General features: G+C 47.6%; 1 protein-coding gene across 1 annotated transcript in view; it reads left to right on the top strand.

Annotated features, from left to right (window-relative positions):
- Window positions 1-22,734, top strand: part of MAP2K6 (mitogen-activated protein kinase kinase 6) — a gene marked incomplete at its 5' end in the record, with an annotated part of 58,979 nt that extends 36,245 nt beyond the window's left edge. Inside the window, 3 exons of the mRNA XM_082492141.1 lie at window positions 2,446-2,491; window positions 5,971-6,086; window positions 22,583-22,734. Of these exons, the coding sequence (XP_082348267.1) occupies window positions 2,446-2,491; window positions 5,971-6,048 (124 nt within the window). The 3' untranslated portion in view covers window positions 6,049-6,086; window positions 22,583-22,734. The remainder of the gene's footprint in view (window positions 1-2,445; window positions 2,492-5,970; window positions 6,087-22,582) is intronic.
- Between the last annotated feature and the right edge of the window lie 1,157 nt (window positions 22,735-23,891).

A 23,891-nucleotide genomic window follows, 5' to 3' on the forward strand; every position in this document is an offset into this window, starting at 1 on the left:
ACGTCCCCTCATGGCTGCGTCCTCCTGCCTCCTGCTCCCAGGGGGACATGGCTCTGAGGACAGGGGCTGTTCACCCCACGATGGCCCCCGTCGGCATCCGTCCCGCTACCGGGGCCCTCCGGCTGCTGTGCTGCTTTCCATGGGACTTGGAGCTGGAAGCAGCGGGAGAGTTTGGCTGTGGTGTAGGAAAAGGGCTGGAGCAGATGCGCGCTGTCTGGAGGTTGCGAGAGCTGCATAAAAGCACAGGCTCTCCCCGCGCCCGAGGAGACTCACAGCTGCCCTCGGCGTATGGTTCAAAGAGAGCTGGCGGCGGCCCCGCGGCTCCTGACTGCTTCTCCCTCCAGCTTCCCTGGAAACCGCCTGGGAGGCGTTTTTATTTTCCAGGCGCTGCAGTGCCATCCGCTGCTTGCCAACTTGGCAGGTGGATGGTGGGTTTGCATGGTAGCCAAGAAAGGACGGCAGATCGACAAATACAGAAATGTGAGACTGTTCCCGAGCTGCCAGCATCAGGGCCTGGAGCCCGGCCGGCTCTGTTGTGACCCAGGAAGGGGATTATCAGCCACTCCTGCCCAGGGACTTTAAGTACTGACACTCAGATTCTTTGGTGTCTTGTTCAAACATGTTTTCGAGGTCTCTGTGATTCAGCTGCACGCTTCTCCACCGACCCGCGCTGGGGGAATACCTGCCCATGCCCACACTGCTCTGTGTCTATCAGAGGTGGGATCTGGCTTGGAAAAACCCTCTCACAGAATGCCCACCGTTTCTGCAAGGCCCACGCTGAGATTTTGGGCCGGCTGCCTTTCTCCCATGCTGCTGGCTCGCTACTTGTTATTGCAAAGTTGCTTGTTTGTGCCAGGCAGGCTGTTGTTCCCACTGAATATTTTGCTTTTGCAAGCACGCTGTCTTGCAGCTATAGCCGTGGGCTGATTTAGGAGTAAGATATCCACAGCCGTTCATGATGGTCGCAGTGAGAAGAATGACCCCGCTGAGCAGCACTCATGTCTTCGAACTCATGCTTTGGGGAGCACATGGCGGTTCCTCTCTTTGCAAATCTGATCCTCCAGGATCATTAAAGATCCCTCAACACCAGTGGAGTGGCGTGGACTTGGAAGAGTGAGCTTTGGCTGCGGATTACACTAGTTTTGTGTTGTTGGAATCTTGAGAATTTCTTCTGACACCAAACCAGGTCACATGAACTGAGTGTGTTGAGAGCGGCCTACCTTAGGCCTATCTCAAATTCAAGAGGTCACAGAATGAGCCACACCATCCACTGCCTGGGGCAGCGAAAGGCTGATCTACCTGTAGCCGCTGCAGGGAAGTTCCTGGGGTGTCTGAGTCAGGATCAGATCCAAATATGGCTCTCCATTCCTGAAGATTTACATTGATTTCAGTAACTTGTCACCAGATTTCCTGGTATTAGTAACCTGGAACAAGGTTTTTGTTTGTAGAGAGACTAAATTAGGAGGATTATATGTCCTGCTTCTGAACACACCTAACCTTCAAATTCACCTTAGCATCTCAGCTTGGGCTGCTTTTGAGCTCAGAGGATGTGACACATCCCGTACCTTTAGTTCGGCAATATTGGCACGTATCGTTACTAGGTTCCTCTGTTCATTCACAACATGACACTAAACATGAGCCCGCTACACACAGCAAGCAGGAAATATCTATTCAGTGTGTGTCCTCCGCTTCCTCTGGGCTCCGGCAAATCCCAGCAGAGGAGCAACTTATCATCACCGAGGTTCTCACTTTTGTTTTGCTCAGTGTGACACCTTTTCCCCGCCACCGACGTGTACGTGTGTGAAGATCTTTTCAAGTTGCTCCAAGCGTCTTTCCCCTAAATGCACTGTCAGGAAGTGAGTAGAGATTACGTCCTGTCTTTTAAAAACTATTTTTTGCTGGAGGGAAACCAAAATAACTTCCAGCTACAACCCTCCAGAGCCATCTGTTGTAGGAGAGGAGAAAAAAAGGATGTCCCATGTAACCGTCCCTGCTGATAACAGCATGGTGATAAACAAATAGTTGTACACGTGCTTCAGAACCACTTGGTCACTGCTCCCAATCAGAGGTTGGAGGCTGTATCCATTCCCTTAGACACTGGCCTACTGGATAGTACCCAAAAAACCAATTGTACCTGGCTCCCAGCAACAGGCAGTGTGTTGACTGTGTGTTGACTGGTGTATATGGTGTCTCCAGATCTCTTGTTTGACCTTGATTGGGCTCACTGCGCTTGTGTGTACCCAGCACTGTGTACCACACAGGGCACATCTGCAGGCTGCGTTGGCTGTAGCTGTCCTCAAGACCTAAGCTTAACATACAGATGAGTTGTTGAACTTACTCTACAGGGACTTGAAACCTTGCTTTTGTCATGGTGTAATTTTATGGCCTTGCTTAAATTGCATACAGAATGTAACTTTTAAAATTTTTCTTCTTTTTTCATTAAAGCTTGAAGAAGAATTCCAAAGAACGGCCAACATACCCAGAGCTTATGGTGAGTGTGCCTGTGTTTAAGCAGCGTAGTGGTTCAGAGCTGAGATGCATTACAATGAGATGCTGAGGACAGGGTTTCCAATAGTGTCTGGTGATTTGGGATACTTAACATCTCTATTTTCATAACAGATGTAAGAATCATGGCACTTCAGGGTCTTGGGAGAGTAACTGTAAATCAGAGGTGCTCTTTGAAATGTCATTCAGGTGCTATTCCAGTCAGATCAAGGGAGAAAAATACGTAAAAGCAGTTAACAAATTTGCTAAGGGACAAGAACGAGGCTGTGAAGAGTCAGTTAGCGAGGATAAAATCTTCTTCTTGGTTTTGTGTGATGGCTTCAAACGCCTAAGTGAAACGCATACACCACGGATGCTCCACATGGGCTGCGGGAGCTGAGCGGCCTGCTAGGCTTTACTGTCACAGCGCCTTGGACAGGAGACTTTTTGGACAGAGTAATTCGTGGATGTTAGGGACAGAGACGAGTCTGTGACTAATAATTCCGGTTATTGAATTTCATCTGCTACTTAGAGACTGTTTGCTGTGAGCATGTCTAGGACAGAGGAATAACTGAGGAGGAAAATGCTGATAAAGGCTTACGACGGGGGAAGCGCGAGGCAGTGTAGGGCTTTGAGGTCAGACGCACTTAACTGCTGATGAACTCCCAGCAGCGCAGACACTGGTGTGTGCTCAGGCAGAGCTCTGGGCTAGAGCTGGCAAGAACAGGGTCTGTGGTGGGATTTTTTTGCTAGGGCACCACAGCTTCATGGCCTCTCTCTCTCTCCCGAGTTTCTAGTATTGATCCTGGTGCTCCTAATAGCCAGCAAAAAGCTTAGGAAGTCAGTGTTTCACTCCCATAAGCATCTAGTCCCTTTTTTACTCTCACCTGATTTCATGGCTTGCTAAAGGCAGGAAGGTGCCTAACTTTGTTATTCCTGAAGATCCTGACCGAAATGCTTACCTGTCCCTACATGTCCACCCCTGTCCGGTGCCACCAGCAAGATCTTCTGGGTTAAGGGTGGAAAATGCTGCAGGATTTCCTCAGGCATTGGTGTCTCTGGCTCCATGACTTCTAGGACGTGCATTATGCCACCCAGGGGGTCAGCCTCATTGCTACCTCATGCTGTGTGCTCGGAAGTGTTAGGACCTCTGTGGTGGGAAGGTGCCAGGGTTTGAGGTGCTCTCCAGCTGCAAGACACGCTGGAAATCCATGTACCTTTTGAACGTGAGTAGTAAGCAATGAATAATTCCTGTGGCATTTCTTGCTGGGCTCTGTAATGAAGTTAAACTATATATAGATCTGATTTACACACAGTTTGCCCAAATACTGGTTTCAAACAAAGGGAGGCCCGAGGTTTATGGCTTCTCTTTTTCCTTTTTTTTTAATATTATTGAATAAATACATATATATTTTAAGCAAATTTCTGATATTTGCCAAATGGCCTTTTATCAAAAAGGTTCACCGGAGCAGCTCCGTCTGTTGCAGCATTAATACCCATTGGCAAGCGAGTGCATTTCTATTGAATTAGGTTCTTGGATCACCTCTCCAGAGTATCTCAATGCTGTGGTATTTTATGGCTGACATGAATGTTGTGAGGTCCTGTGGTTGAGGGTTGCTGTTTTGTTGGGTTTTTTTTCTCCCTTCTCTCTCTCTTATGGCATTAAGTTGCGGTACTGGATTGGACTTGTCATTTAGACCAAGACTGCTCCCTTGCTTTCCTGTGGAATTGAGGTTTCTCATGGAAAATATGACTCTGTGCTATCTTGAGCATCAGAAAAACTGATACGGATGCTTAATTTCATTTTAAAACCCACTTCCCCAGGTGAAGTGGAGCATGAAACTACTGCAGGACCGGTGGTCTGCCCATTGCATGGAGCACGTCCCGCCTGGCACAGGGTGTTTTGTGCTATAACCAGACTCAGTCGTTGCAAAGGGGTTGGGTTCAGTGACAGACGGGGCTGGAGGCCACCACTGCCGTGCATGCCACGCTTGCGGGTGCTTCCAGGTTGCAGTAGCTCTGCTTTGGGTGTGACTTAGCTGGGATGTGAAAGCAGTGGCATCACACTGGGATAATAACACAGCAGGCCATTTGGGCCGTCTCTCCAAGAGTTACTCAGGACACTTCGATTCCCGTGACTGTCTGACCCAGGGAGACCTTAAATTATGTCTGGATCCTTGCCTCAGCCCATTTCAGCTCTGTTTCCCACATAATTGTGCTTCCTTTTCCTTGCTGGTGTGTCTTTGGGTCGCTTCCCAGCTGCTCAGAGCTGCCTCTTTTTATTCACTGGATAACCTTCCGTTCAAGCCCACCTTGGAAAGTCTCTTTGCTCTTCTTCTCCCTCCACTTGGCCACTGCCATAAAAGATCATTGAAACAGAGAGTGCTCAGGGATTGAGGTGACGAACAGCTTTGAAAAACCCTAGAAACCCCAAATTGTCTTTAAAAAAATCTGCCTTGAAATGAGAGGGTCAGGAATCAAACCAAGCTCCCCCAGCCTGTGTATGGGAAGCACAGCAGCATTTTGCACAAGGTGGAGGTCACCTGTGAGCCCCGCTGGGCCACAGCTGCCTTTTGCTTCTCTCTGACACCCTCCATCCAAATAAATACGATTAACTGTCAGGACAGTGGGTGTCCAACAGTGTTTGGTGATTTCAGGTGGAAGTTGGTTGACCTCAGCTGATGTGTTGCAGCCCCGGGTGGCAAACTGAGTCACCGGTACTGACAGAGAGGGACTTCACTGTTGCTGTCAGGGGCATTTGGTTGTGTTTTCGTCTCCTTACACGTATTTTTCCGTTCGTGCTGAAATGTAGGCAAGATTTTCTGGCAGGATGTCTTCCCATGTTGGTCACGATTAAGTAGTTAAACATACAGCTGCGGATGGCTTTCCAGCCGGGATGGCTTTCCTCTTTGCGGTGGTTAGGGGTAAAGTAGCCATCTCCCGCTGTGAGTATGAGCAATTGCAGGGAAGAAATGAGACTCAAAAGTCACCAGAGGGTAAATACACAGATAAAGCAGGAAGCTGGGGGAAAACGCACCGCAGTCAGCCTTCCTGCAAGGTTTTCCTTGCTCCTGTTGGGAGCTGGCATGCGGTGGGGTGGGTAACCACCGTCTCAGGAGGAACATGTGTCCTCCCAGGGCACCGCAAAGCTGCAAGCCAGTGTGTGCTGAAGGGCACAATGTGTTAGACGTGGAAGCAGTGGTTTTTAATACTTTCCCTTGCTTCGAGAGCTGCCCAGCTCAGCCCTCCCAGCCAGGGCAGGGTTTAGAGGGAATCCAAGAAGGCAGCACAAATCTGCAGCCTGCGTGAAGTGGCCGCTCGGGCTCCTCGACTCGCCTCAGCTGCAAAACGTGGAAAGCCCAATAGTATGATGCTAGCAACAAAATCTTTTTCACTGTCTAGAAGATTGTCTGAAAAGGTTTTTGGTTTGGTCCTCAGCGTTGTGAATAATAAACTTCTCTATTTGTTCTTTCTTTTCTTTCCCAGCAACATCCTTTCTTCACCCTGCACGAATCCAAAGAGACAGACGTCGCCTCTTTTGTCAAACTCATCCTGGGAGACTGAGAACTGGACTTGTAAATGAATTGCCCTTCTGTGGACTGGTGGGTGCAGGGGAGGGGCGCGTGGCAGGACTTGTCATGAAAGCACCAACAGAAAGTCGCCGTGTTTTGTTTTGTTTTGTTTTTATTCTGAGAAGCCCCCGCCTCGCCGAAGTTTTTAAAAGGGTTCTTTGGTATCCATAGTGACATAGAACAAGCTGGTTAGTGAAATGAATTTCAATAAGGTTGGTAACCTTAAAACAAAAACAAAACAAAAAAGATTTAAACGAGTGATTTACATATTTAATGACAGTCGAAGTCCCTCTCCCTAACTTTATCCTCATCCCCCTTCCCTTCCCCCTGAACCAGAATTTGCTTTGTCATGGTAATAGGTGCTATGGTAGTCATGAAGTTGTATGTAGATTTATATTTTGTCCCTTCCATTATTTTAATATTTATGTTAAGTGCTTGATGGAATAGATTTCTGTTTTATATGAGGATGAATGCGTGGTGACGATGATGATACTAAATGAGGCCACAGCAAGCAATAGTCGTAGGGCTTTGCTGGGGAAAAGGTGTCAAAGGAAAAGAGAAAGAAGAGAAGAAGTGTCTGTGTTGTGGAAAATATTTAATGTGCATCGTAAAAAGAATTTATAAACAAGGATCTCAGCTCAGCTACTCGAGCTGCTTTCGCAGCGTGTGAGGCAGCATCACTGTAAGGGAGGGAGGCCCCAGCGTCCTGCAAGGTCACCTCTTCTCCAGACACTGAGCTCCAGACAGCCTGCCGCCTGCGGTGCACTGCCAGCATCCCGCCTGGGGAAAGCCCCTGCCCTATGTCCCACCGACTTACTCTGCTCTATTGGGCGGGTAATGAGGTCTGGAGTGGGACTGCATTGCTGGGATAGTGTCTGGGACAAAAGCCCCAGAGGGAGATAGATTGTCAGTTAAGTTGCACAAAGATTAGGAGGAGGCTGCCGTGGTCAGTCCCCACCTGCCTGCGAGCCCAGCAGCATTGCAGCGTCTGGGGCTCCCTTGGGCTGGGGATGAGCTGCTTTGGGTCTAAAAGGGAGTTCCTCTCTCCTTCTCCAGACGGGAAAGGATAACAGTCTGCATAGCACGACATCTGTGAAAAATGGGATATCTGTGTGAGTTTCCAGGGCTCTTGGCACTGCATCGCCAGCAATCCCTCTGTGCTTGCCCACAGACTTTGGGAGTGCTAGCTCCCCTGGAGCCGGTGCCGGCATGCGGTTTGGGCTGTGTCCAGTTCTGGTTGGGATGCTGAAGGCAGCCAGGAGCACTGGGCTCCGGCATGGGCTGCAGGTGTCCCCCACAAGAGCTGCAGCCTGCAAAGCTGCGCAGGGAAACCACAGCCCACCCGTACCAGGAGCTCATTGCTGTTGGCCATGTCCTCAGAGAAAAGCTGCTAGCCAAAGGCAGGAGTGCGGGGACTGTCAGGGTGGGAGGGGAAGACAGCAGATCATGCTGCTTTTAGGTAACACAGTTACTGTCTAGAGAAAGGGGAGACTGTGCACTGCAAGGTGTTGCTATGAGTCTGGAGCAAGGCCACTGGCTCCAGACTGATGCTGGTTTGACTGAGCCAAACCCGCATAGCTGCCTCACTTGGCTATGAGGTCCTTTGCCTTTGCCCGTGGCTCCTTCCCCCGGCCCTGCGAAGGACAATGCCTGCGTGTGCGGCTGCGCCGGAGCGTACACACGTGCCTCGCGCCCCTCCACATGCTTCTTTTCTCCATCCATTGCTTCAGCACAGACTCTCAGAGTCAAATCCCAACTAGAAGCATGCTTTGCTCTGCACTAAGTTGTGCAGGATGTAATTCAGCCCGGGATCCAGCCCTTTTTCTCCCAGTTTAGTGACTCCAGTCTTTGTTGGCGTGGATTGGGCTTTTGGACTAGCCTGAGCATCTGTTTGGGCAGCGATCCCTTGGGAGGGCTGCTGGGGAGAGCAGCATTTAGAACAGGGGTTCCCCAACAGTGGTACCTCTTGTGCTGGGGACATGCCGACCACTTTGAAGAGGTGCACGTAGAAACCGCCAGTGCCTGGGCTGCCACCGTCACAGCCGTGGCTGGTGGTGCCCGCAGAGGTGGCTGGGAACCCCAGAATTGTGTAGTTTTGCCCTGGGGCCGGGATCGAAGGAGATAGGGAAGCATTGCTCATGGGGATTTGTCGATCCTTGTGCCCCTCAGCTGCAGAGCAGGGTGGCTTGAGGAGGGCTCGCAGGAGTTGGGGTGCAGGGCTTTCCTTGCTGCAAAGAGCTCATGGGTCGTGCAGGTTTTGGGGAAGAGGTTCCTCTTCCTCAGCCCGCGTTTCACAAGCCTGCCCGGCCCTCGATAACTATAAGCTCCATATGCCACTTCGTGTCGGGAGGAACCTTTCAGGTTACATTTTGTTGCGGATGAAACACAAGGATGTTTTACTTCGCAGTGTAATTTTAAGAGGCCTCGCATGGCTCATAATCTGCCCTCTCATATTCCATGGTGTATGTGTGTGTTTTCTCTCTCTCACTTTCTCAGAGTCGCAGAGCTGTTTTGATTGATTGTCCTCAGCTGCAGCTAAAAGTCCAGCCAGCCAGTTTATAGAGTTGGTTCCAGCATCAATTCTCGCTTTGAAAAACATGACATTTAAAACCACCCTTTGGTTTTCCTACATATGGATCTGATGCTTTTGTTAAAGATTGTTTTTGCCGCTTTTCTCCTGGAATATAAGTCTCATTTGGACACCACATCTCCTTGACCTCAGAGCACCTTTATTTCAGTGCCATTGTAATTGACAGGTTGAATTTATGAGATACTGTCAAAGTTCAGTATTAATAGCAGATATTAATGTCACCAGCGTTTTCCAATAGAAAATTAATGTCAGTGTTGTCTGCAGCTAGTAACCCTCTAAAATGATTCCTACATGCCTCGACACTACATGCTGAGTGCTTTCTTTTATGCTGTTTGCTCTTGGAGTGCTTGGGCCGTTTAATCCTTTTGTTTTAATGACATTACAATAGGGCATGCAACAAATCACTTCACTTTCCTCCTGATTCTCCATGATTTGTTCCTTTAAAAGTCATTTGCGTCAGCCCAGAGTAAGTGTGAATCCATATGACCAAGTGTGAATGAAAACAGTGATCCAAGTGATCACCACTGCGGAAGGTCGTTGTGGTGGCAGAGACATGCAGAGGCTGTCTGTCTGTCTCTGCATCCCTCGTGGCACATGTGGACAGAAAGCTTGGCCTGCCCCAGGATTTCTTAGAGAGAAGCCTGAGCTGGTGGCCTCGGCGCAGGGAGGAGAGCCAGGGACTCCTGTGTGCTTAAAAGCTTTGAAAACATTCTGGGCTACAAGATGAAAATCAGACTCTCTTCTCTTTCATGTGATTGTAACCTCTGTGAAGATGAAAAGCCTTTGGTCAGTGCTCAGAACTTTGCTTGGCTATAACATGAGCCCAGGGTTGCCTAGGACAGGCATGGTTTCTGGGACACTAAGCCTTTCCCAACGCCCAGCCAAGGTGTTGAAGCTTAAAGCTATTCTTCAGAAAGCTGTTTTGTTTTCAGACTGCACAGGACTCCGGGCAGCAAGTTAGATTGTTCTGAACTGGGATCTTTAAACTAAAAAAGTAACAGGTCTTGTGCCACAGACCCTGAAGCACACCAAAACCATGCCAGGGAGCAGAGGGGAGAGAAAAGCTGCTCAGAGCTCAGCACTGAGCTGTGACCCAGACCAGCTGCGTGAATGAATTCCGGCACAATTAGCCATGTGCAAGGCAGGGAGGGCCTCTCCGCTCTGCCACGGGCGGTGGTTATTGGGCTACATGGAAGATGCATAGCCCATCGCTGTGGCAGGCAGTGGGGGACCACCGGGGAACGATGTTCATCCTCTTTTTTTCCTCAACCATACAGCTCTTGGTGTTCCTGCAACATCCTGGACGCTGGAGGCCTTGCCGTCGTAAAGCTCTTGAAGTGTCACTGGCAGAAAAGCTATTTTCTGGGTCTCCAAGAGCCCACTGGTCCCTTAAACCTGAAAGGGGAGTTGGGGGGCATTTGCTGGTTACTTTTTTTAAACGCCAGGTTCATGCTGCTGCAGTGGGTGAAGTTGCCCATCTTTTCTGGAGTTTTTCCAGGTATACAATACTTTACACAGTACTGTATTTCTGCATTTTTCCTGACTTTTGTCAGGTTTACTGGTGAGGAAGGAGGCATTTCTGACTTGTTAAAGAGGTGGGAACACCATTTCTGGAGGCAGCTGGCCTCCGTTGTGTGATGGAGGAGGCAGTTGGTGGGTCAATACTCCGAAAAAGCTCTAAAAAAAGATCTGCAGTTGAACTCCCAGTTGTTGAGAGGGTGCAGAGGGAGGTGGCTGTGTGCCTGTTGGGTGAATGGAAGCTGCACCTTGTCTTGGTGGGAAGGGGCTGCCGGGCCCTTCGCCCATGCAGCGGAGCAGTGCCCAGTGCCGAAGGCAGAGACATGGGCATGTACAGCCTTAGCTGGGATTTCTCCATGTTTGCTGCAAGCTAAGTACGTACCTGCACATTTCCCATCTTTCCTAGACATTTTGGAAGAGGAAATCCTGCTCGGCCAATGCAGCATTGCTTTAGTGGCTGGTCTGATGTAGTTCAGACAAGGTTCCCACCAGCTCCCTTGTTTAATAGACCTCTTTTTTATTAAAAACAAAACCCAAACTCCTCTCTCAGAAAAGCTAGCCAAGATGCTCTTTTTTTTCTCTCTCTCTTCCATCTTGTTCCTTTTAGAGGAACTCTGGGAGCCTGTCTTGGTGCTTTCGCTCTTTCACATGCCAAAGATTGCTACATCCCTCTTAGTTACACTCCTGCCAAACCAGATCTTATAGTCTTGCCTCAAAAATCATCCACTTCCCTGCTCCTTGGGGTTCCTTTTGTTGCTGTTGCTTTTTCATTGAATTTCCTCATGTTTATTGACATGTCTATTGTTGAGCTTCCTGGACACATGCAGCTCTCTTTTTCGGATACAGAGAAAGACAAATAGTTGCCTTCACTGGTTTGCCCCTGCTGTTGGGGAAATACTGCTAGTGATATGATTCCTACAGATGGGGATGGGTCTCATTTAGTGCTAGGGTCACGGAGGGTGTAAACTGGCATTGCTCCATTGGCTTGGCTGGAATAAGGCCAGTTTTGTCCAGCTGAGAATCTGTCCTTAATGTCTAAACAGTTATTGCACACTAATAAAGATTAATGATTGTAAATCCCCACGGATTATACATAAAATGGCAAGTTTTACTCATTAATCTTTATTGCCATATTATAGCTGTTTATGTTAGAGGAGTTGTCTCTCTCTGTTCTGAACATGCACTTAGGAGGTGGGGGTTGAGCATGGGGGAGATGAAGGGTGGACAAACCAGACCAGATGTCCACGTGTTTTACGGTCTGTGTCCTTCCCCCAAGTTGCTTGTTTCCTTGAAAGCCGTTAACCAGCAGCAAAGGATGTATCACCGAGCTTTGTCTGCTTCGCTGGCCTCTGGCTGAGCTATAAAATCCAGATTGTTTCTGGTGAGAAGGGATCAGATCTCCTAATTAATATTTCAACTCAGCCTTTACTGGAGCAGATGGAAAATATGAAATTTGACGTGTGCTCTGGCAGGCCGGAGCTCTGCAGTGCAGTGAGATTCACTCTCCCGGACCGTGGCTAGAAGAGATGCTTTCTGTGCAGTAGGCAGCTGTGTTGCAGGTTGAAAGGATGCTACTCCTTCACGTAACCTCACACCATAAAAGCAGTTCATTTTGTTAATAAAGAGGGCCAGAAAAAGCTCAATTGGATTTCAGCTTTTATGTGTTTGCAGATGTGTGTAGACACAGCTAGGAGGTGGTGCTGCCAGTGGTCTGGACACAAAGGTTCGCGTGCTATAAAAATGAAGAGGACTCTAAAGAGAGTGTAGTGAACTGCAAGGGTGATTTTAATGCCATAGGGACAAAATGATTCCTCTATTACCAGCTGGTGTCAATCCACTCTGCCAAGGAAGCTCCCGAGTCGATGAGGAAGGCTGGAGCAAAAAGAGACAGCCACAGACTCGATGGAGTACGTAGCCTGGTGAGAGCAGCCTGTGTCCTCTTTCTCTTGCCACGTACTCCTTCAGGCCCAGATCTGTAGGCAGTGGGTTTGCTCACAAGTCCCAGATTGCCACTGCATCCCCACTTCCAACAAGAGAAACAAAATCTAAAACCCAAAAGAAACCCGCAGGGAAAAACTGCAAGCGAGCTGATGCTTGTTGCCTGCTACGTGGTCTTGTGTAGTGCTGCTTCTCCTGCCAAGCTCGTTGGTGAGATACAGAGGTCGGACTTAAATGATGGGGAAAGCATGGGAAAAGCTTCTGTAGCTGGGAAAGAAGAGGGTAAACATTTTATGGTGGTGTCTAACTAGCCTAATGGTGGAAATATAGCTAATTTACAGGCCACAGGGATAAATGAATTCTTCAGGGGCATATGCAGCCGGCCAGTGCCGTTCCACCGGGAACAATTTTGGCGGCGTGACATTTATTACGTGGCCTCCCTTAGTGCGCTCCTGGGTTGCTAGAAAGCTCTTCGCCTCCATCGACACCTCACGTCGCAGTCACCTTTACGTTTTGTATTTTACTGTCTGGGATTTTACTAGCAGCCTTTTTTCTAGGCGGTTGGTCAGGGTGAAGGCAAGGGGAGGGGCCGTCCAGCCAGCCCTCCGCAGAGCGCTTCAGGAGAGGAAGGAGCCGCCTGTCTCTTATCCAGTGCCGGCTTAACGGCAAGCTGCAGCCAGAGGTTTGCTACCCTGCAGGTATCCAGCCGAAGCGAGAGCTTCTCCTTTCGTGCTTCGCTGCCATTGCATTAAAAATCCCTGCCTGGAAGTGGAGCAGCTCCGGAGTTGCAGCAGCCTCGCTCCAAGGCGGCTCGCTCTTACCGGCAGCCGGGCTGCGAGGATGGGCCGCGTTCCCTTCCTCGAAAGGCTCTTGGGTTTCTCTAAACGATGGGGCAAAAGTCCAGCGGCTGCGAGGTACCGCGAGGATAAGCTGGGAAAAGCTTGGAAGCGTCTTAAACGCTCTGGAAATAGAGATGGAAATCTCAAATGATCAGACGTCTTTCGGCGATTTCCAAAGCCGCGTGGTTTTAGCCAGACCTGAAAACCCTTCCTAGAAGTTTATTTCAGGGTATTTTGATACGTTACTTTCGCTTTTGGGCCCAGCTAAATCCAGGAAACTCAGAATAGTGTAATTTTAAAATAAAGAGTAAACACACCCCAACTATTACCGAACCAATCAGGAAAGTTGCTGTTTGGTTTCTCTTACAGGAAAAATGCAGGCCAGCTCAGGGTTTATCCTAATTCAGTCTGGTTTTACCCCAGATTATTATTCTTTTTGAGAAAATAAAAACATGAGACCATGGTCTTTCCAAAGCACCGTGACCCGTCGTGCGAGGGTATGAACCGAATTGTGCCAAAAGGCAGATGGAGATAAGTGCTACAGCAGGAGGCGGCCAACGTCTGATGGCTGGAAAGAGCAGTCTGGCCTCCAAAACCATAGGTAGCTACAGTTTCCCCAGGCGTTGTGTGATGGTGGTATCAGGGTCTGCCACGGCTCGTTTTTTTCCTCTAGTAAAGAACATTCAGCCATCTCCGAGTGTCCAGGAACAGTATCTGAAAGCCTTCAGTGTTTCTCAGCCCAGTTGTATGTTTTTTTTTAAGGACGGATACTGTGAAAAGTCAGGAAGGGCCAGGCGTCCTTGATTTACGCAGCCAGAGTGAAGAGATGTAGATTAAGTGCCTCGTAGGAGCCAAAAAGGTGTATTTAAAGATAAATTACAGCCTCTGTCATAGCTGCTAAGTCAGGATCAAATTTTCACATATACAGGTGCAGCTGCAGAGCTCTCTGTCCACGTTTAGCCCAGATTTAGCTGAGTCTTGCATAAACGTCTTATAGCGTGGACCGTGCCATTTGGCGGGCTTCTGGCAGAGTGGGGCTCTGCAGGCAGAAAAAAAGCCTGGTTCAAAATACGGTATTGCCAATGTAAAGTAGGTATGAAGTGAATTTCCAGAGCTCTGCTGCCATTTTGTTTCCTCCCTAATTGTGAATCGAGCGGCCTGTGCTCGGTGACAGCTGTCCCTGGGCCAGCGGGGCTGCTGGAAATAGTCACAACATACAAAAGAGTTGGAATTTTGCATTTAGCTTTTAATAGCAATACACTGGGGGGAAGCCGCTAAATGTAGTTTCTTGCAAACTGGAAATGTGTTGGAGTAAAACTTGTCATTTCTCGTAGAAAAAAAATAACTGTCTAAGAATGCCCGGAATCTTCAATTTAAGGGATTACAGTTTTATTGGCAAAGATCCATGTTTAGCATCGAAATATATGAAGTTTCTGGAGTTTCTGTCTTACGGCGTGAAATCTGCTTTTTCTTGAGATGGTGGTAGATTTGTAACGAGGATATTTCTACATACTTCCAGCGAGAAAAAATAAAAAAGATATGAGCACAATGGAAAAGCAGCTACTTCCCAGTGATCTGCTGGCATTGACGAGGGCACAGGCAAAGCACCTGTCTGTTTTGAACACGTTAGGAAAGAGAAGGCTTTCCGAGCTGCTGTAATGCAAGTACTTATTTTTAGGATTTAGTCCTTTGGGTTTATTTTTTTACAGTAACATCATTTGTTTTATAACTGTGAAAGTCTCTGCTTTTCCTTACGTGTGGAAGGCTGATTATTCCTTCTCATGTTCTTATTATTTATTGTTTATCCATTTCTGGTACTATCCAAGGTGTGCTGAAGGCATCTCCCAGCCTGCCCTCGAGCCATATGGAATCACTGTAGTATCTCCTAACAGCTGGGAAGGCGAATGGCAGTAGCTGGCTAATTATTATTTTAAATTATATTTAGAGCAATTTAGATTTTCTTTTAGTGACCTAGTTTGCTCTAGAATTAGGGATGGGGATAAAGAGTCTTTTTTAAAAAATTGCATTTTTCTATTTTTCTTTGAAAATCTTGGAGGCTTCTGAATAAACCTACTCACTCTTTTGTTTTTAATAGAAAAAACACCAGTTGGGTTGTAACTGTTCCTTCAAGAGGGGATTGACTAGCATCAGGGATCAGTTTAACTGGTAAAAATGCTCTGTGTCACAACATCATCAACCAAAAGCCCACTGGAATTCTGAGCAAACGATAATTTTCCACCTGAAAAATAAAATCTGGTTTGTGATGAACTTGGTTTGTCCAAGTCTCAGGCCAGGCTTTTCTCTATCAAATTCACATGGAGTTTTCCTTTAGCCCTTGAGCCAGTGAGACCCGGGGTTGCCGAGATTGCTTCGAAGCAGGGCTGAGGGCCACCCAGGCACCCTCTGACCAAATATCTGCTCTGGGTATGGAGGACACGAGTCCTACAGAAATGATGGAGCATGTAATGAACAGCTGCTCTGGGAGAGATGTTGAGGCGAAATCCTGCCAAGTGTGACCTGTGTGAGACAGGCAGGACTGTGGGCTCGAAACCAGTTTTTTCTTCTTTTTATTCACCTTCTCTTTGCAAAGGTGCCTTGCTGCTCTGCTGCTTCAAATGCCTCCCCAGCCTTTCTGATAAAGAATGCTGTGGTGCATCTGTTTTCAAACAGCTTGCATTGGTTTTCTGGTTTGTTTTTTCTTCCCCCTATGTATAAGAAACGTTGGGTAGCAGAATGTGGAATTGATTAGAAGTTCATAAAGCAGGGACCTCAGAAGGATGTGGGTATAAATGCTTTTCAGGCATCTGAGGTGAACTTTAAATGGAGCTTTGGCCCTCATTTGCTTTCTGCTTTTCAAATACCGTTTATGAGAAAGTGGAGCTGTCAAAGCCATGCATGAACTTTGCCTTCTTGCAAATAACTTGTCTCAAAGTAAATTGTCAAAATGCACAAGAAACTTGTCTCAAAGAAAATCCAGTAGCTCTACAAAGCTGGAAACGTATGTGCATTAGAAAGTGTGTGTGTGTGTGTGTGTGTGTGTGTGTGCGCGTGCGCACGTGCACGTGTTGTGCATGGGTGGGTGCAGTGAGTAAGTCTACCATTTTGGAGATTTAAAAAACACAATGCGAGTGTCTTTAAAAAGGGCAATGTAAAATATTTATTTCTTGGCAAAAGTACATCAGACCACATCTCCCATCCTTCTTTTAATTGCTTCATGTTTGTTTTTGTTGTCTAAGTCTTTGCTGGCCTGTTTCCTCCGCAGTGCTCGCTGCCACTTAGCAGCCCGTAACCTCGCACAACCCCTCTCGCGGCGCGGGAGCGCGTGGCACAGGGGAGCTCACGGGAGCACGGGCTCTGCGCCTCGTCAGGAAAAGCGCTGCTGTTCACACCGATGGGAGGAACGGAAAAGGTTGCATTAGATGAAAAGGCAGGACAATGCAATATGAGCGATTTTCAGTTTTTAGCCTTGTTGAGGAAACTCTGTCCTCATGAGATTCAAAACTGCCCACAGCCTCACGCCAGACCCCGAATCATCGCTTTGGGGGAGGGTGGGTTGGTCCACAGATAGCAGGTTTTGAGGAAGACTTTCCCTGCCTTGGCCAGTTCTTGTGAACACGTGCTAGTGGTATATTTAAAAGAAACGAAGTGCTGTCATCTTTGTGAGATGACACCCAGGTTCTTGTCAGTGCTGGTGAAGGTCCCCTTGGGCTTTGCCCCAGGGTTTGTAGCAGGGCAGAGCCAGCGGCAAAGAGACAGTGCCGCCCCGTGCTGTGACGAACCATCGCTCCGAGCTCCAATTCCCTTCTGCAACCGGGTGAAATTTCACACTGGAGTCAGTCCGATGTTGCAAAGTTGACAGGGTCCCTCCTGCCCTCCAGGGTACTTGGGTGGGCACCCGGCTGCCCACCCATACGGCTTCGTGTCCACTCCATCTGAAACACCTCTCTTAACCTGGGTTGTCTTCGTTCATCTCAAAGCCGTTCCTCGTACTATGAAGAAGATAAATAGTAGGAGACTGACAGTAGGACCACGTGCGTAATATTAGACAGGCGTTTTTTAATGTTGTTGTTTTAATGAGATGCTTTTAGGATCCGTGTTGTACTGGATTAAGGATATTGGTGGAACAATTGAACTGGTATTCTTTAACCCTGACTGCCCCACATCCTTTCCCTCCGCTCTCTACATAAAAAAAAAAATTAGATTGGGAGAATATATTTAACTTGAAAAAACAACCCCAAACCTTGCTGATGGAATAAGTTAATCTTCTTTACTATGCTTTGATTTTATTTCTCAGGATATCCAAAGGTTTATCACTGCTGCTGAGAGGAGGGGACATTACACCTTTTTGAAACTTCAACCACTGTAACCGTTTTCCAGATGTGTGTGTGTGCGCGCGTGTGTGTGTCTATGTGTGTTTGTTAAATTCAGCACTGTGTGTGCGTGTGTTCTGCTGACTATTGTGTGCATCTATGAAATGCTTCAAACAACTGCCTGGAAGTCAAAACCAACCACCTCTTTCCAGTCATATGTTTGCCGTGACTTTTCATAACCACACTTGAACAAGTGGTCTTGGATTAAATATTCAAAGAGCAGGGCATCTTTATAGCAATGGTATGTCAGTCAAATTAAGAAAAATGTACACAAAACTAAATAAATGAAATTTAAAAGTAACGTGCTGTCTACATGTGTTTACCCACTGGAAGTGCTACCAGTTTTTGGAGACACACTTTATACTGCTTTTGCTCTTCATGTGGAAGGTTTTTAAGGATCACCTTACTCATAACAGCTTATCGTACATTAATGAAAGCTCAGGAATACTCAAGCTGCTCTACAGAAATAATTGTCAGTCTTTCTGCCGTTGGTTTTTTCTTTCTGGGCTTCGGCTAGCGCGGCTGGCGGGAGCAGACGCATCCGCATCCCGTCCAGCCCACATCAAAGGCGCGACCCCCCGCTCCCGCCGGGGCTCTGGCAGGCGCTGGGGTGACGAGAGCAGCTGCTTTCCTGCCCCCCCCCACCCCCTGCAAAAAGCATCTTTCCAGTGGGGATGGGGAGTTCAAGGGGCTGCGAATGGACACAGCCTCCGTGCCCGCTGTTGCCTGGGGGTGCGGGTCTTGGGGCTGCGCAGACACCAACGTGTGCTCTTGGGGTTGGAAGCCCGGCAGAACCTCGCAGTGATGCGGCCGAAGCGAGCGGTGGGTTTTGTGGGGCTGTCGGCCGCTGCGCTCGCAGGCTGAAAAAACAGCCGTGGGGCTTTGCTCCATCTTTCACCGGGTCCTGGATCCAACCCTTGATTCCCCTGCCAGCCCCAGCACTATTATCTGCAATTAAGCCTCGCATTTCTTTAAAGGTTAACTATTAGGCTCTGCATTTGTCATGATGCAAAGCCAATTTTCACCCTTAATTTATTAGGCTAAGCCAAATAGCTTTTTGCTTGAGTAAAGCATGCTGGTCTGGGTCATACTGAAACATGAATCGCTATTTCCCTCTTTCTCATGTAAATAAAATTACACTTCCATTTATATTAGAATTGCCGAAAACAATATATCAGCTCCCTCTGCTGATGCTGCAGTCCCAGTTAAAGCAAAAGCACTAGTTGCAGAGCTGATGCGCTAAGGATTGAACTAAACAAAAGTAGCCCAGTTAATATAATAACCTTTAAGGGCGCAGGAAAGGAATGAATGTTTATCACATAGAAGAAAGCGCAGTGGCCTGAGCTGAATGCTCTCAGATTGCGGGGGGAACGTTAACCGGCGTCGGGGATGGGAATGCCGGTGATACGGAGATTGCCATAAAAATGTCTGAAGAGAAAAGTTGCAAGAGGCACAGAACCATTTCTGGGAATCCTAAGCAAAACAGCTGCCGAAGTTCTATCTGCACTGTGCTCTGTGTGTGTGTGTGTGTGTATTTGTGTTCTGTTTAAAAGGAAGAAATTAAGAGCCATACTTTTATTTTATCAAATCAAATTACCCTTGTATGTTCAGAATATTTATGCCTCAGTACTTTTTTTATTAGAGCTTTATCTCACTGTAATCAATTCCAAATACAAAACTATTTTTATCGCTGAAATGAAGCAGTAATTTATAAGATGTAGACAGAACGCACACGAGATGCCAAAAGCAATTTTATGGAGTCTCTTTTGTTGTCATCTACAATGCATCAGTTCTTGCCTTCAGCCTCTCATCAATTTTAAAAGCCCCAAGATGAAAAAAAAATAAAATAAAAAGGAGTAAGTGTACTGAAGCGGCTGCCAATCCCAAAAATAGTCTGGAGATACGTATGCACCTTTGGGATAGACTTTGATTGAACGCGGCACAATAACGTAAGCTGTGCTGAGCTTTGTAATACAATTATTTTAGTTGGTGAAACGGCAGATCTTGTTCCCTCTGTCTCCCGTGCCTGCTATATAGCGTTTCATGTATGTGCAGAAAGTGAAATTGCAAAATAATGTCCTGCGTTATCACAACTAATGTCACGTTGAAATGAGGAAAAGAAGAGTGGAAGTTGAGGTCCTCACAGCCGAACAGGAACACCAGTCTTGTACAAGACAATGTTTAAACGTGTCCAGGCTAAAGCGTGTCTGTTACATGCTCCTGCTTTGGGTTACTTTCCCAAACCTGAGTCGTTTATGCTGGACATGACTTGAAGGGTCAACACTGGGTTGGCAATGGGTTCTCAGAAGTTGCAGGCACCTGTCTTAATCCACTCTGACCACCACCAAAGGTAAAACTTTCTCTAAGAGAAATGCAAATTACGCTGTAACGAGGTCCCAAATACCTTCTAGCAGCCGCATTCTTACGGAATTGAGTTAAAAAAGAAGAATAGCCATTCCCAGAAACTGGAGCATTTGAGAGGTGGGGACTCCTGCCTGTTGGTCTTGCACCCATGCAAGACATTGGGTTTGGCCTTGGGGGTCCTGTACTAAAAATGGTGATAAATTTGCTACTGGAGCCTTTCTGAAATCCTCAAGGCTTCGAGAAGGAGGTGGCTGCTGAAATGCCTTTGTCTGGTGGTTGTGCACTTGCGAACGCACACACGGTTTTGTGGATTGCTTCCTCTTCACATGGCACAAGAGCGATCCTCTGGCATGTCAAGTGGCACTCGGAGAGAAATGTCCCTGACCTTGTGGAAAGTACCTCATCCACTGAAAGTGTCCTCTTTTTCTACGTATGAGGTGCGTGCTGAGATTGGGAAGACATGATAAAGAAAAATCAAATGCTGTGGCATAAACAATTTGCAGTTGTGAGAGATTATAAAAATGAGGAGAGATGTGTTTCACAACTCTTCTTGCTAAAGATAGCCTTGAATATCTAGAATCCAGCTTTGATTCGTGACTTTTACTGGGACACACTTTGACCTGGCAAATGGCATTCTCCTAATACTTCTCCACGGTGGCAGATGTCTGTGGACCAAGGATTTGAAGAAACGGCAGGACTGTTTTTCAGGTCGCAGTACCTGTTCAAACACAGTTCTTGCTCTGCAGGTTGGCTCCTCTGCTGCTTGATTTCCTTGTGGCTGTGACAAGGCATGTGAAATTTAGCAATTAGGTTTTATAAAATGGGGCACGGAAATGAGAGTATTTGGGGTGACACACACTCTTCCTCGGCACGGGCTGCTCTGCCACCTCCTCTGTACAGTGAAAAACGTGATCGTAGTTAGCCCCAGCGCAGCAGCACAGCGCTCCCCTCCTTGGTCTTCTCTTTCCTCCTCTCATTTGGGGTCCCTCCTGGGCGTGCAGTGATGTTTGCTTCTGGAATGCAGATACCCCAAATGAAGCACTCTGAAATCCCCGTCCCAGTTTTCATGCCAGTCGTGCTGGTGAGCGCCCGCTCCTTCCAGCAAGCTCTCCGTGCCCTTCAGGAGCACCTGCGACAGCAGCATCCACCCGTATGTCCGTGGGTATGGTTTTTCAAAGTTTATCTTTGTTCTTGCCAGTGCAGACATCGTTTCCGCTCTCTCAAATTACCCTGATGTTTCCTGCTCGAAGCCACGTATTACCACTCCCAGCACACTTCTGGTTACAGTTCTGGCCCTGCGGTGCTGGAGGTGCATGGTATGACGCTGAAAGCAATATATTGCAGAGTTTCTTGAAATATCTTGCATCTAGGGGTGATGTAGGTTACTGATGTTAAAGATATGGATGTTTAATTCTTTTTCATTTGCTTGCCAAATCCTACTAATGTTATGAGCGGAATAGCCAAATTGGAAGTATTTTCAGTCTTCTGAAAGCATCCTATTTTAATACCAAATGATTGGTTTTAACTTATTCACGTTAGTAGGTCTCTTTCAATATTCTTCTATTAACTATAGGCATCGAAAATAAATGGAAGCCATTACAGAGTGTTAACAAATTATTAATGGCAAACATTACTAAGACACCTTTCTTGTTTGCCTACCACTGTCACATTAGAGTGCTTTGGGGAAATAATAATAAAAAAAATCCCTCTTGAAGGAATCATTACTAAAGCATTTTGCATGCAGATTACTTCAGGCTTCAGCCTTGCGACTCTCGGCTAGGTTAGGAGATGAAGGCCAAGATTTGTTGATTGAGATCAGATGGTTGGTGGCGAGAAGGAATCTAGATGACTTAACTGGAGGGATTAAACTCAAGTCTTTTGGCTTCCATTTGGCTGTTTTATAAACTCCACCGCCGGGCCAGCTAGTTGGGCTGCGTTCCCCTCGTCGCGTATGTGTGATGTTAGCGAGGCGGTTTGTAGGATCAGCCAGTCCATCGGTATTAGCAGCCCAGACGGTCTGGGTGAGAAAGGAAAAGACACTGTAACTGAAAGCTAAAATTAGTCCCCAAAGCGCCTGTCCGCACACCTCCGGCTCGGCGGTTGACCTACTGCCCGGCCGCTGCCGGCTGAGGAAAGCGGGGTGAGCGCTCTCTAGCCCGGCCAGCACCTGGGATTTTTGGTGGTTGATGCCATGCGGATGCTGTTGAGCAGAGCCGGCGTTCCCAAGAGCTCTGGCCCCGTTTCCCTGCCCTGCCCGGGGAGAGGCAGGGCTCTGCAGCACCCAAAACACAACCCATGTCCCCCTGCAGCGCCACGGCCGGCACTTCGCCGCAGAGTGACGCACCGTCGGACACGCAAGGAGGAGGGTTTTGTATTGGCAATTCACGTTTGAAGCCTCACCCCTCAGACGTACCCCCACGGGAGGAGATGGAACTCGCTTTCTTCTTTCTTTCAGAGCCCTAACCTTTGATTTTACAACACTGATTGAAACCAAGAGTGGAAATAAAAAGTCAGAGCTACTCTCTGTTTTCCTTCCCCTCCCTTCCATTATCTTCTTTCTTTTCCATCCATCCTCGTTTCACATGCCTCTCAGATTGCGTCCCCCTGGTTTTCCAGTTATTTATTGACCCAGGCCTAATTCCTTATTTCCAGAAATGTGTCATGAATCCTGCCTTTGAGTCATTCGCTCTTTGCTTTCCAGGCTCACCTCCTTGACCACGTTTTCCTGTAAGAGATAAGGATATGGGGTTTGTGGAGTAATCGCGGCAGGATGCCTGGGTTTCATTCATAGATCTGTTGCCACTGGCTCATTATGGAAAATTAGGAGAGTTATTTCACCTTTCAGTGCCTCACCTCAGTGTCACCATCTGTAAAACAAGGCTAATAATTGTTATCTCTTCCTTGCAGGAGAACTGGGGAGCTCCGCTAATGACCATCTGCTAAATGTTCTCAGAGCCTCACATGAACATTTCTACTGAAGTGCAAATTATTATTAGAAACCAGGGATTGTTACTGGATTGATATCAAATCATTGTCGACAGCTTCTCTGCAGGGAAAACTTAGGCTCAGCCAACAAGAACAAGCTGCATGTTTTGAAGTTGTGCAGTTGATTATATTGGCTTTCATCTTCTGGTAAGAGGATCCTCTGCCATCTGAACTCTCTGATCTCTGGGAACACAATTCATCCAATCAATCTGGAGGAAAATAAACCTCCTCAGACAAAAAAATAAAGTATCCACCTGAGATCATATGAAGATGGAAGATGTCAATTAATTCCCAGCCCCCAGTCCTTAACTCTTGTAAACCCAGCGCTTTCCTGGCCCACCAGGCGATGCTTAAGAGGACGATATAACGCATCCATTACACAGTCTCAGTGTTGCAAAGAGCCTCACGAGCCTGCCTGGGCTAAATTATAATTGAAAACATGCAAATATTTTACAATGAAATTGGTGCCACTGAAGGCTTCTATGGACTGTCTGAGGGATACGTGTTGATCTCGTGGCGGCATACGGAGACTGGAGGTGCCAGGGCAGGTTTCAGGTTCCTTCCGGGCATGAGCCAGCCTGGGGGGAAGGACTTCTCCATACTGCTCTTGAACCTGACCTGATGTATTTTCTCCCTAGGTCAGCCTCAAGAGGCCCACCCAGCTGATGGGTTGGGTTGCAAACTGAATCGTGAGCTTGTGTTGAGCACCGTATAGATAGGCAGAAACTGCCACTGGGTTGTCATCGGTGTGTGCGCCACGTGCCCAAGACCCGAATAAGCTCCACTGATGACTTTACAGGGAACCACTGTCTTAAGCGAGCATGGCCTCCCATCCTTTTCGTGTATGGGCTCATCTGTTGTGTTTTCCCTGAGCTCGAAGTTGAGAGGGAAGACCGCTGGAGGCTACAACCCATTACTGGGTATTCAATAGCAACACTGTCAGTAGGGACACACCAGCGGAGCTGGGGCTGGGGCTAATTACAAGGACCAAGCTGTGAGGACCAGAGAGCTCAGGTCTCCTGTGACACTAAAACTGATAATATTTAACTGGGGAGGCTTAGCGACGGCCCCGAGTCTTCCCCCTCCAATACCGTTACGTGCCATTGTGGCCACTGTCTTAGTTTGCTGGGTTTAGGTAAAACAAATGTGTTTTACACAATGCTGCTATTATCCAACAACATCAGCGGTGCTGTACTCAGGAAACCCTTCCCGAAGCAATGCTGTGAGGGCT

Source organism: Vanellus vanellus (genome assembly GCF_965231255.1).
Source record: "Vanellus vanellus genome assembly, chromosome: 17".
Taxonomy (NCBI): domain Eukaryota; kingdom Metazoa; phylum Chordata; class Aves; order Charadriiformes; family Charadriidae; genus Vanellus; species Vanellus vanellus.